Source organism: Saccoglossus kowalevskii, chromosome 10 (assembly GCF_978046115.1).
Source record: "Saccoglossus kowalevskii chromosome 10, keSacKowa6.1, whole genome shotgun sequence".
In the NCBI taxonomy this organism is placed as follows: Eukaryota; Metazoa; Hemichordata; class Enteropneusta; family Harrimaniidae; genus Saccoglossus; species Saccoglossus kowalevskii.
In genome coordinates this window covers 26,820,928-26,835,581 of record NC_140650.1, presented here as the reverse complement: position 1 = coordinate 26,835,581, position 14,654 = coordinate 26,820,928, and the positions used below count along the sequence as shown (strand labels likewise).

Genomic DNA, 14,654 nt, shown 5'->3' with positions numbered 1-14,654 from the left:
TCTATTAAAAACGTCCTGGAACCAGAACTCGCACTATTAGGGTGCTAGCGAGTGCCATGGTGCTAGGGTGCCATGGAAGCAATCACAAGTCTTCGTTCACTGTGACCGTTATCCTGAAAACAAATTTTTATAGAAATAGATCGCAGCTAGAAATCCTGTCCATGTACTGAGATAAAGGTGCATGTTTTGTTCAGTCTCCTGTTCTACTGTAGCTTCAAATCCATATCGTTTTGATACAATCAATGTATGCAACAGCAGAAAGAAAAGTATTTACGTTCAAAATGTCATCCTGGCCGCGGTCATACTTTCTTTAGCTCAATTTTTTAGTCAATTTCAAATAATTGTGTCTGAATCTGACAGGCTCTGGCTGTTATACATAGGTTAGAGTTGTTAGTATCAGTGCCACTGGGAATGCCGTGAGTGCGTTCGATATTAATAGGTGACAATAGATACATAGCTGTAACACAAATAAGTGAATGAATAGACTGAACGGTAACAATAAATTGAAATTGTAATCCTTTTAACGCGCCATATATTCCCAATATATGATTTCTGTTAAATATTGATGTACCCTCTGGCATCGTAATTTCCGTTGTCATTGTAGTTTCCTGTCTCTAATGGGTATACATAAAATACATGTCAGTCAGTATATAGTTCACAAAGTGTTAATACCGAGGATCAAATCATTGAATGCACTACTTGCAGACGTTATCGTCGATGTCAGTGCACAAGAAGATGAATGCAATGGAAACATCTTACTCATGGAATCATGCCATTCATAATGGATCTCGCCAGATGGTTGATGAACTTACCAACACCCTGGACTGTTATGGGTTGCTGTTCTACATACAGTTTGGGGTTATGGTATTTTTGAGTATTCCAGTTGTGTTCGGAAATATTCTGGTGATACTTGCAGTTTACCAAAATCACAATTTACGAACGATTCCAAACTGTTTTATTGTAAGTTTAGCAATTGCTGATACACTGGTTGGAGTGAGTGGAACCCCCATGAAAGCACTGCTATATGGTCTGGGTGGAGTGACTGAGAAATGGACTTGTGTTGTCATATGTATTTTTGCTTTCAATCCAATAGGGGCTTCCCTGATTCATCTAATGGCCATTGGAATTGACAGATACATCGCAATTCTACATCCTCTCCATTATCATCAATGGATCACCATGTCCAGAGTGAAAGTTGTCATTGCAATTCTGTTGACTTATTGTTTGGTTGCCTTTGTTCCAACCTTGATCTTGAATGATAGTACTCATAATAATTGTTATGAACTAATACGACCACTTATGCGTGAACCAGGAATGTATGTATTTGTATTAGGTTTCGCTATTCCATTCATCACAATGGTTATCATGTACCTCAGAATATTTTCAACTGCAAGACATCATCTTAGGAGAATATATCCAAATTTAGAAGAAACGCAGCAGCAACATTACATGAAGCGTGAATTAAAAGCAGCTATAACACCATGCCTAGTGCTCGGTGTTTTATTTATCTGTTGGATTCCACAGTTTATTGATGCAGCCATGAACCGATATGAACTGTGCTCAGCCGCAGAACGGTTTATTGCAGACGTTTTCATTCTGATTAATTCAGGAGCTAATCCGCTTATTTATGCACTACTTAATAAAGAGTTTCGTCAAAATTTCAGGAAAAGCATTTTTAAAATGAAAGGAAAGTTATGTAAATGAAATGATCATCTCTCTATAACTGATAATGGCAAATTGGGGAGGATTGCTGTCATGAAACCGGACCATGAACGATTTAAAACGTTTTGTTGATTAAAAGGAGGCAGAGAATAAGAGAATCGACCTGTAACCGATTGAAATAATTAGAACTTAATGATTTCATACGATTAAGAGTAGGTTCTAACTGAGTATGTATTGTAAGTCAATAGACCCAGGGTACGATAGCTAGTACATGTTAGTGTATGTATACCAGCTGGTGTTCATTGATACTTGAGAACCCACTATCAGTTGGTGTGACAGTTATTTAGTGCTATGGCTAGTGTGTGTGAACTTCAGTTAAAACTACAGGGAAAGTAAGAATTAGGTCAAAGCCAATTATGTGGTAATGAGTATAATTAGCAAAGATTTAATGTTTGAAGATTAGCCGTAGTATATCATAGATAATTTGTGATTTTTATTAGGAGTTTTTGAGCATTGCTTAATCGCTTCAAGAATTACTGTGTTTGAATTAAGTTTCCTTTACAGAGTGCCATAGCTTTCTTGGTAGCTATGGGGGTAACCATGGAGACCAAATTGAAGATGAAGATGAAATCACTTATTACAAGCAAGTTAATGGCTACTTAGTACTAATTAGGGCAGAAATTAATTAGAATAGCTTAATAAGGAATTGAGGTGATTAATATTAATTAGTTGCGAAATTAAGAAGTTAACTAATTAGACATATGATAATAGTGTATTGACGTAGGTTTCTTTATTTTTTAGTTTTATTGTTATTGATAATCACGCACAATTATCCAGATTTTCAGTTATAAGCACATTCCAGGCAATTTTCCCACTTTTTCAGAAACAATGGGCTGAGCTGTGTTTCACTCCATATAGGGATCGGGGGATTTTAGAATCATTAATACCTGTCGAAAAGTACACCGTCATTATAAGATTATGGACTCCTTGACCTATGGGGTGCGTCCAAGGGTGGAGTTACCCCCAATAAAGATACTAGCTTAGCTTGCAAGTTTGAATTAGTCAGCAGATAGTTCCCAGAGTGTCGACAGTGTTTTGGAACAGCTCTGTGGGGAGCAGTTGCATTCCTGCTTAAACCAGGAGTTGGCTGGGATGTGGTTCTCATATTCAGAGAGCTTATGAGAAGAGGAACTCAGAGAACTGTGTTTTCGGGAAATCGGTCCGGAATCAACGTTTCCAGCTGTATTTCAAGATTTCCTATGCAACGGGAGTGGGTGAATCTCACCCTGAACTTTTGGTGACTCTGTGGTGACATCAGTTCTCATCCATCAAAAGAACCGCTGACTGGTGACATCTGATGGCAGCTGTAACTAGGCTAATATAGGGTACAGTTCTACCTCTCAACTTTCTACTTTCAAACTGTCTGCTGAATAACACTTGTACTGTGAGTTGGGATTGGTAGTCAAGTTATGTCCCACTGTACAGAGAACTATTTCTGAATTATGACGATTGACTATGACTATTGTTCAGAATTTCTACGAATGAACTTTTGATAACATTGTTGTTGAACAGTGCCCTCAACGCTGTGCCTGAATAATTTGCGGACACACCCAGGCCACGCCCGTTGTTGTTGAACAGCGCCATCTACGCTATACCTGGGTAATCACCGGACACACCCAGGCCACGCCCGATTTCGTCGTACAGCGCCCCCAACGGTGGATTTTGTCAAGTCTCAGAAACTGCACACAGAAGCTGACTGTGAGTGAACTGTGACCTGATGTGAACATCGACGCTGAACTGTTGACGTATTTATGTGTTTATTACTTATGCACACTTGTGTTTTTTGATTGATTGATGGTTATTGTTCATTTATTGTTGATAACATTGGCTTTGTTAGGGACAAATTAGCTGATTTTATTATTCATTGAGGGACCGATTAGCACATTTAAACTCAAACTCTAATTAGCTAAGGTTAGGTTTTCATTCTTTCTTTGATATATTTTCAGGATATCCTATCTCACATATTTATATGCACATGCTAATTATTGTACCTTTGTTTATTTCACTGAAGTAGATTGCATTAAAGATTGTGGAGTTAAAGTGCCTGTGTGTGCCGCCTGGTTTTGTTGCCCCTGCTTCCGGTCTTGGTGACTATATCGATTAACCACATGTATCTTTCCTGTGCCGAGCCCCAAAATTTATCTTTCCCGTACACATTTGTTCCACTGAATCAATGATCTGTGAGGCTCTGTGAACGGTGTGTTACAGACGCCCAGAGCTTAGAGACGTAGTGTATGAGGTCAAGTTTATACTTTGAACTTGTGAGTAAGTGAGTAACACTCTGTTATTTCAGGGTGGTTTCTACTGTTTGACATTTTATTTTATCTTGTATGCCCACACCACTGACTGCTTGTTTCTTATGAATAAAGACACCCTATGTATTTTACATCTCTATTTGATTCCATATGCCCATATAACATCTTTAGTACGCTCAGAGTCGCTTGCAATATTCATTATATATATACGGGGGACGTAAAGCGTTGAATTTTGTCAATGTATACACCATAAAATCGTTTTATTTGCATTTCGATGATTTAGTGGAAGATTGTATTGATATAATGTGAACGACTCAAGCTTTCATTCTTTTAAAAGATTCCTGTCATTAGTAAATAGCACCCTCACTCAACAATGATTAGAATGAGTGGTTGTTTGGTCAAAAGTTTGATGAGTCAGGTGTATCTATTGGCTGAGCTTTTTGTATATGCAAATGAGTATAGGAACCATTAATGCTGTAGGGTGTACTGGAAGGGGTGGAAGATTTCATGTTTGTAATGACTGGTTGTAATGTGCTATCCCGTTGTTTTCAGGATGCAGTCTGATATTTGTTGCTTTGTTGGTTGTTCAATTATGGCTAAAATGTGTGTGGTGGGTGTTTATTGTTAGTTCAGTCATTGTTTAGACACCCTGCAGCTTGAAATGGTATGGTCCAAATTCAAATTCGATAAGGCGGTGTTTAATATCTGTGCGATATGGTGGTGTCGTCTAAAAACATGGCATCAAAATGATTTCTGTTTATTTTTTTACTGTTGTAGACCCTGAGAACTAGCCACTCAAAAATATGATGAAGTGAGGTCTGCGGTTCTTTTTTTTTTTAATTTTTTTATTTGTGTGTATTTTTACAGACTGCAAACAATTACACAATCACAGTGCAAGGCCAGTTCACAAACATGTATATTCTCTTGCTTGAGTGTAAAAGTACATGGTTTAGTGACGACCTCTTATGTTTTTAAATTTTAGAATTTCCTTTATTTAGGAAAGTTCTTCTATAAAAATAGAACAGATATATATATATAATTTTGACTATTTTCTATAAGATAAATATATATATATTTATATGCGTGGATAGAATAGTTACGATTGGAAAATAATGTTAACATAAAGCTCCTAATACGAAACAGTTCAGTAGAGTTTCAATATATTCCTCTATCAACGTGTATACATAGCCGACAGATATGCAAATTAACCACTGATTAAAATCTGACGATATAATGCATTTGTTTTTTGTCTGTATGTGTATTAGGGTTTGCATTGCTTATGAATATGAATATAGACACTACATAGGTTCATAAAGTTACATTCGGTAATCACAAAAAAGTGAATTACAATTGAATGTGTGACCTTTACTTATTTCAATAAAAATTTAATTTATTTTTACTGCACATGAGGATGCTTCATATGGGAGCTACTTGTGTGTACAGCTTGGGTGTGGATGCACTGTCAGTGACCCTGACCCTAATATACATTGTATTGGTTGTAATTTGTCTTCATCCACATGGCCACACTGACCGTGCACCGACATTGAGGACCAATGGTGAAATACCGTCTAAATGGCTTGAGTGGTTGCAACTTTTCATTACTTGGTATTCGACAAGCGATGTGCTTGGTTCGGTACAACTCCACCAGTCCGTTGTTACAGGCCGCTATCATTATAACGTTGGTTACTTTTTTTGTATTTAAACATTGTTCTTATTTCGTTTCAATAATATGAACATACAACACAAAATATTACATTACATAGTGGTATATGGGGGAAAAAGATAAGAGAAAGAGGAGAAGGAGAAGGAGAGAAAAGTAAATAAATACATATTTGATCTGGTATAACAGCTACATTTGCCCACTATCTAGACAATTATCAAGTGGTTCCCATTTCTGATAATGTATGAGCTCTTTTTTTTTGTTTATTGTGATTTGTAGTTCAATATTTCTATTTTCTCTGATCCAAATTGTATATGCGTATTTCGTTAGATGAACGTTTTGAACCTTGCAGGTATAATAATTAAATAATAAAATAAAATGATTTAATAATATATTTTTAATTTCACATAGATCTATAATTATATTTTTGATATTACAAACAATATTAGCAATGAGCAATACGAACTTTGCAGCTGTCTCCACAGTCTCTTTACATCATTAAAGTTAATAGGTGTTATAATGTTTTTTTTTCTTTTCCACAGAAAGAACAAGGGGGAGATTTTCCTTAGTTTTTAGAACTCTTTATAGAACTTTGTATTAAAATGCTCTATGATCTGTGGAGATTGTTGTCTTGAAAGGTAGTTTTAAAATTACTTTTGTTTTATTCCATACAAATGTTGGAAGTCTTTGGCAATATTTGGCTCTTTAATAATGTTTTTACACAAAGATGTATACACCTGTTTGCTTGTCAGTGTATTGCAAAGTATTTAGAATTCCATTTGACTTTGTTTTGATAATTTTACCATTCATGGGTATTAGCATGAATATTCTCTCTCCAGTCATCTGGTATTGCAGAGATTAGGCCTTGTATAGTATGGTATTCTGACAAAGTGATACCTTTTTTCTTCCATTATTGCCAGTCGTGAAAGTTTCCATGGAAATGAATTAAGTCTATTATTCTTAATACTTTTTTTCTTGCCAAACTTTTCAGATAGATTGTACGATAGTCATTTTTTAGAAATCTATTGTTCCATAATATTTGTTTATTTATCAATTTCAGATTTTGGAGTGTATGATGTCAAAGATGACCATTCCCGGATAATATCACAGTAAAAGGGTGGGATTTGATATTCAAATCCGGATTCATCATAGCTGCAAAAAAACACATGATCCCCAAACGTTTTCAATAGTCCCTTTAATATGTCCTTTCGTCCGGCTTGGCTATCAGAAACAAACTGTTTCACCCCACATAATCTGTTTATGTAAACAAAAAAGGAGTCCACCTCAATCATATTTAACCCACCCCTTTCTATATCTGAAATACTGATGTTTTCTTTTAATTTTATCCTTTCCATTCCAAATAAAATTGTAAATAATAGTTTTGATTTTTTGATAATTGATTTTGCCACTGTAATCATTCATGCTAAGTATATGAATTGGGAAAAGCCAAAGGTTTTAAGGATCTGTATTTTACCAATTATTGAAGTTTTCTTCTAGACCATAATGAGCATACTGACTATTAATTTTTTTTTTTGTAAAATTTTCTCCAATAGACATTTCAGATTCATGGGTAAGACAAATTCCCAAAATTGGTATTCCATTCGACAATTTAATATTTATTTTCTCCTTTGGTCTGTGACCATACCCCAACAATAGTGTCAGTTTTATCCTGATTTAGATTTAATCCAGAACATTTTCCAAATTTGTTGTTAACTGTATTAAAAAGCGTCATTATTGAGGTGAGCATGATTGTACAGGATATGTCCTCTGCATAAATTACTAACTTAAAGATGCCAATACCTTTCATAGTTGGATTATTTCCGATCCACTACTTTTATAAACATATGACACCCCATGCGAGTTTAGTTAGTCACATTACATCAACAACTGTGCAAATTGCATCACCTATAAATCTGTCCTTCACAAACGCACATTTGTCTGGGTGAATGATAATTGGCAAGATAGCATATTATAATATTAGTATTGATGAGGGAGATTGGTCTAAAATTTTCAAGGAATGTTTTATCTTTCCTTTTTCTGGCAATCATGACTGAACCCTTGTCTTTGCGACTCTGTTAAATGTCCCTTTATATGAGAGTAATTTAGACACAACTCTGGTGGCAATCGTTGGTGTCTGCTGACGTCGAGCTAAGAATAATTATCGTGGGATAATATATGTATATATTATATAAATGCATTTTAACGCATGCGCATCTTTTGGCGATCCAGAAATATCGAGTATGACATTTTGCAGGCAGGTATTTTGATGTCTAAAAAGCTACTCCGGTACTCTGAACAACTCTCACTGTCTCAACAAAATTGGCAAAACGTGCACGTTGAACGTAAGTTGATTGATTTTCAAATATAATCTAAGTATATTATTGGAACCAGTGAAACAATTGTGGTTCATTTTGCACTGATAAAGTGAATTTGCCGTATGTCTGCACAGTAGGCTATCCACCGTATATCATGTTTTGTACAACGGCTAATCAACAAAATTAGGGCATCGTAACATTTTCATTCAGAATAACAGACACATGTACGTACTTATAAACATGATACACGAGATTCGAACTTGGTTAAGTGACTGATTTACTGAACTTAAATTGTGGAGTATGTTGCCTTTTGGTGGTCAGAAATTGGTGAGCAATTATGTCTGGTAACTAGTACCAGATTGTCCACTGTTCACTGCCAGCGACATACACCTAGCGTGTTTAACCTGAGTGGAACAATGTAACAAACACGCGACGTCATTTTTCAATAAATTGACTTGACTTGTACAGTAATACTGGTATAAGTGGGCAAAACATTTACCGAGTTGCAATGAAATTTCAAGGGCATATATTTTGTTGCATAACAATTAGGACAACTAATGCAAGTTATTGTCTAGTAAGTAAGAACTTCAGCATAATAAATCCATCCTTATATATATATATATCTGTTCTATTTTTATAGAAGAACCTTCCCAAATAGAAGAAATTCTAATATTTAAAAACATAAGAGGTAGTCACTAAACCATGTACTTTCACACTCAAGCAAGAGAAGAGACATGCTGGTGAACTAGCCTTGCACTGTGAGTGTTTTATTGTTTGCACATACACGTACGCATAATATTTTAATTTAATTTCATTTTATTTTAAAATATTTTCGATGAATACTTTAAATCAAATTTACCATTTACAAATTAATGTGTTGGCCACTATATAATCTAAATATTTTACAGTCCATATCCTTCTATTTGAATCTGTTTCAAGACATTTGAAAAATTATTTTAGAAGCATAACAATACAACGACTAGATTTGGTGTCACACCTTGCTCTCAATTCATATTAGAATATTGCCAGTAATAATTAATAAAGCTTGTTCAAAATACCATTATTTCCCGACATCATATCATGTGGTGTCTATAAAGCGTTTCGATGATCCTCGGGTTCTTGGCATCTCTATTGAGTATAATAATACATCTATTTTAATTATTTGTATTTACATGCCCACAGACAATTCGGACAACTTCATGGAATATCTTAACTACCTTGCAAAAGTTAAATCAATTATACACAATTCAAATACGTGTAATTCATTAATAATAGGTGATTGGAATGCCAATGTAACTTCTCCATTCGGGCGTGAATTAATTAATTTCTGCAACGAAAATAACCTTGTGTTGTCGGACTATGTGCATTTGCATACACATGGAGAACCATTTACATATTACAGTGAATCCCATGGCACTACTTCGTGGTTGGATCATTGCGTATCAACAATAAATGCACATGATGGTATTTCGTCAATAAATATTTCTCATGACGTCATCTCATCTGATCACTTTCCTTTGACTGTTCGTCTGAATATTGACAAACTTCCTACAATAGAAACTCGTCGACTGTGTGGTGTAGCTTGTAATACTGACAATGTATCTGTGAATTGGGATAAGATATCTTCCAGTCAACTTAATGACTATCGTGAAATGTCGGACAGATTATTAAAAGAAGTGACTATACCCATTGAATGTATTAGCTGTAAAAATGCTAATTGCCATGTTGCTAGTCATCGTGACGATTTGCATACATTTTATTGTGATATAATAACTGCACTTAATTCTTCCACTCGTAACATTCAACATACTCCACGAAATAAATCTGTTAATCTGGTTCCTGGCTGGAACGAAGCTGTAAAGAAAGTTTATGATGCATCCAGGGACGCTTTTAAACGGTGGGTGTCATTTGGTAAGCCCCATTACGGTCCAATCTATGAATTAATGCGCAAGACCCGTGCTCAATTTAAGCGTGTATTTCGTGCATGTCGTAGGGATGAAGACCGCATTAAAGCTGATAAAATTGCTACACATCATTGTAATAAAGATTTGTCTAAGTTTTGGAAAGAAGTAAACTCTGATAAAGTAAACCAATTCATTTCTTGTTGTGTAGATGGTCAGTCTACTGAAGTGGATATTGCTGATATGTGGAAAGATCATTTCTCTAGTATTCCAAATTCTGTAAAAAATTGCGAATCTCGTGATTCAGTTGAGGCCAGTTTAGGTAATATTATGTTTCACCCATCTATGATTATTCAAGTAGCCGAGGTAAAGGAATAGATTATGCGATTATCGGGACGGAAGGCGGTTGGGACTGACAATATTTCTCCCGAACACCTAAAATACGCCAGTGATAGTTTATATGTACTCTTGTCGTTGTGCTTGGCAGGCATGCTTGTTCATGGTTATTTGCCAAATGAACTGTTAGAAACTATCATTGTCCCAATTATAAAAGATCGCTCGGGCGATATCACTTCCCGTGACAATTATCGTCCGATTGCTGTTGCTACCTCTATGTCGAAGTTGTTAGAATTAATACTTCTGAAACGGTTGGAGGATTTTATAACTACTACTGATTTTCAATTTGGTTTCAAGTCGAACCATTCCACGGACATGTGCATCTATGTTGTTAAGGAAATTATTGATTTTTATAAATCTCACAATAGTCCTGTGTTTTTATGTTTCATGGATGCGTCGAAGGCCTTTGATCGTGTCAATCATTGGTCTCTTTTTAAAAAGCTTATTAAACGTCATGTTCCATTATTTATTGTAAGACTTTTGATGTATTGGTATAATTCTCAGCAATTCTATGTTAAATGGGGTTCTGTTATGTCAGACTCGTTTGGAGTTTCTAATGGGGTTAGACAGGGGGTATTTTATCTCGCTTTCTTTTTAACTTGTATGTTGATGATCTGAGTATTGAGCTTGGGAATATTTCTGTTGGACTTAAAATTAACAGTATGTTCATCAACCATATGTTTTATGCTGACGACCTTATTTTGGTTTCTCCTTCTATTAAGGGTTTGAATTTTCTTGTAGAGAAGTGTGAGAATTATGCCAATGAATTTGATATTTTATTCAATTTTACGAAATCTGTCTGTATGTATAATTTACCATCCCAGTGTGGCATTAAACGAGTTCCCAATGTTTATCTTAATGGCAAGCCACTACAATTTGTTAGTCAGTACTGTTATTTAGAATATCATTTTACCCAGGACGGAAAAGACAGTATTTGTATGAGAAAACAAATACGTGGATTGTTTGCTCGAGTCAACTTTTTACTACATAGTTTTAGTAAATGTTCTCTTCCTGTTAAGTGTACGCTATTTCGTAGTTATTGTTCAAATTTGTATTGTAGTTACCTATGGTCGGATTTTACTGTGGCAGATTTTAATCGTATTCGTGTTGCGTATAACAACGCTCTTAGGATTATATGTAATGTTTCTCGTTCTTTTAATAGTAGTATAACAGAGACTTTCGCCAGACTACATGTTGATGATTTTCAGGTTAAACTTAGAAAAATGTGCTACAGTTTTTCGCAACGTATTTTGTCGAGTAAGAACTCTGTTTTAATCAATCTATTATCTAGTGATATTTTTTTTAAATCACGTATATGGCAAATGTGGTGTGGTCGATTCTATTTAAGGCACACTGTGTATGTAATTTGTTAATATTTGTTTTCTTACTTTTTATATGGGCTTGTCCTAAAATAAAAGATAATAATAATAACAATGATGCCATGTTTTTAGACGCCATATCATACCATTTCAAGCTGCAGGGTGTCTAAACAATGACTCAACAAACAATAAACACATCTTCCACCCACCACACTAATTTCAGGCACAATTGAACAACCAAGAAAGCAACAAATACCAGGCTGCACCATGAAAACAACGAGATAGCACATTACAACCAGTCATTAAAAACATGAAATCCTCCACCCCTCCCAATACACCCTACAGCATTAATTGTTCCTGTACTTATTTGCATCTATGTACAACAAGCTTAGCCAATAGATGCACCTGACTCATCAAACTTTTGACCAACCACTCATTCTAATTATTGTTGAGTGAGGGAGCTATTTACTAATAAGATGAGTCTTCTAAATAATTAAACACATATATATATATATATATATATATATATATATATATATATATATATATATATATATATATATATATATATATATATATATATATATATATATATATATATAGTTGTCTGTAGTCTGTGAAACGAGTATAACATAATATTGGGAAGTATAATGGCATCAATGATTTGTTGAACTATTTAGATGAATGTCATTTAAGGTATCAAACTTTGTTGGATAACGGTTTGAAATCAAATCAAGAGTGTCGTTTGATTGATAAGCTAGATCTAGAATCCCGCAACGAAGTACGTGTTCTCTCTACTGGATTTGGCAATGGTATGTTACATGAGTGTTCTCATGCGATTATTTGTAGCACATAACAATATAAAACAATTTTTTTGATTTTTTACAATACTGGTAAACTGTAACTTATGTATTGTGTATACATTCATTATATCTTATATTTTCGCCCCAAAAAAATGACATGCTGAAATATTAAAATTGAAACATGATTGATGATACCGAAAAATCCAATTAAACATAACACTGCATAAATGTGTTCATTTTATCAGGTGATGTTGATTTCCACTTCATTAATGCATTGGTGGATAAATATACTGCAATACATTACACCGTGGTAGAACCAGCTAAGTCTCAAATAGATGAATTTAACAGGTTAATTGAATCCAACAAAAATAAGTGGAATGGGGTCAACTTTATTTTTCATGTTCAAGAAGTTGAAGAGTATCTTGGAGAAGGTGGTAAATCTGGTAAATGTGACGTCATACATGCTTGTCATGTAATGCTGAAAATACACTGCGTTATTTATACAACATGCTCTCAATGGAAGGGATGCTTCTCATAAGAGCTATTACAGGTACGCATGCATACTAGTTTCAAGTATACCTGGAGTGTGATCGATTGCTTTATCAATCTCATATGTCGTTTCATTTATGTGTCTAAGTATTAATATCTGTCGATTTCAGATTCATTTTTCCTGTTCATTGTGTTACATAAACCTTACACAACAGACCTTTGTTGTGAAGTCATTTGAGAAACAAACATCTATATGAATTACAGACCCAGATTCAAAGCTTCCATTATAACTGTAACTCATACTATTATACACAGGTGGAGGGTGGTTGAAGTTCTATAATTACAGAAACAAGAAGCTCCAATTTCAAGAACCAAAACGTTTAATAAAACGCCAGTTTCCTGATGTTCCCATCGAGATAATACACGGCACTGCTGGAGTCACTGTCACTAAGTGTTTTGACAACAAATCGAAGGTTGGCAATAGAATGTTGGATTTCCTAGCTGTTGTATTAAACTTTAGAAATTCACGACCACCAGACGAGGTTGAGGACTGCTTGAGATATTTCAGGGATGAATGCTGTTATGTGAAAGCAAATTAAATAATGTATGATTACGCTGAAAAAGACATCATGATTTGGAAGAAAAAACCTGCCCAGTAGTAATTTAGATTACACGAGTTTTGCTTTCGAAATACGTAATTTTATTAATAGATTAATAACTAGACAAACAAAAAATCTGAATGCGATAATATAATTTTACTTCTCTAGCTTGTCTGAAACTGCTCAATGCGATTGCTATGTATAATGACATACACACTTTACTAATCAAACTTTTCCATGGCAATCTGTCATGGTTGTCTTGTATTTTTAAATAACATGTTAATGTATTTTTTTGTCAAATTTAGAAGCAATGGTTCAAGTTGATTGAATGTTAATCCACGCATGTTTTTCATTTTTGTTTGTCTTTCGTTATTAACAATTTATATGTTTCAGGGTCATATAGAAATGGCATTAAACCGAGTTTGAATATAGAAATTTGAAAATAATAAGGTCAATAATTTTGAATATGTAGGACTTTTGTTCTTGTGATAATGATTAATATTATTATTATTATTATGAGATTTTGTTTCCTTGAACATTTTGCTTCTGCTATTTTTGTGTATTTATGTTTCCGGCGAAATAGGAAGACCATTGACATTTAGCTAAAATTCAGGATGATGATTGTGCAACGTGTTCTTCTAACGCGAAATCACCTGTTACATAAAAAAAATTGACCATTTACTATAAGAGATGCAAAAATATAGATCTTTTGAACTGGTTATTATTTTATTGTTAGTTATAAATTAAAGATTTTGTTATCTGGGTTAAAATAAAAAAAATATATAGTGATTGTGCAATGTGTTATTTTAAGACCTGTCTGACCACAATCGTGGAATTTACCAACCATCCGTTGCAACTATTTACCATGTATAATTTAAATATAACTTCTCTACAGACGGATTTGACATTTAGTTGGAGAAACTATATATATTTTACCCCCAAGGTTGGACTCCGCGGTGGGATTTGACTCCCTGCTTACCGACCCATGGGCGTCCCCAGAGGGAACTGACCCTGTCATGAGACGCACAGTTGAACACGGTCTCACTCACACATTTAAATTGAAAGGAGACAGTTCGCTCGCATCGGATACAGCCGATACCTCGGGCGGTCCCTCAAAGTCCCTCAGAGTTCGTAACTCGGTGGGCCACGCCATTGGGGTGAGTAGCATCGATCCTAGTAATATGATGTATATACC

General features: G+C 34.8%; 2 protein-coding genes across 3 annotated transcripts; both read left to right on the top strand.

Moving 5' to 3' along the window:
* The first annotated feature begins 735 nt into the window (after window positions 1–735).
* Window positions 736–1,704, top strand: LOC100371205 (adenosine receptor A2a-like). Its single transcript, XM_002733970.1, has one exon. The coding sequence runs from the start codon at window positions 736–738 to the stop codon at window positions 1,702–1,704; it is 969 nt and encodes a 322-aa protein (XP_002734016.1).
* Window positions 1,705–7,900: 6,196 nt separating this feature from the next.
* On the top strand, window positions 7,901–14,248 carry LOC146737996 (uncharacterized). Of its 2 annotated transcripts, XM_085504771.1 has the most exons (4): window positions 7,901–7,979; window positions 8,593–8,710; window positions 12,617–12,921; window positions 13,176–14,248. In XM_085504771.1, the coding sequence occupies exons 3-4, from the start codon at window positions 12,879–12,881 to the stop codon at window positions 13,457–13,459; spliced, it is 327 nt and encodes a 108-aa protein (XP_085360897.1). In that variant the 5' UTR covers window positions 7,901–7,979; window positions 8,593–8,710; window positions 12,617–12,878; the 3' UTR covers window positions 13,460–14,248. The 2 variants fall into 2 exon arrangements, with proteins under 2 accessions (XP_085360897.1, XP_085360898.1); XM_085504772.1 differs by lacking the exon at window positions 8,593–8,710 and having other exon boundaries at window positions 7,952–7,979.
* The last annotated feature ends 406 nt before the right edge of the window (window positions 14,249–14,654 follow it).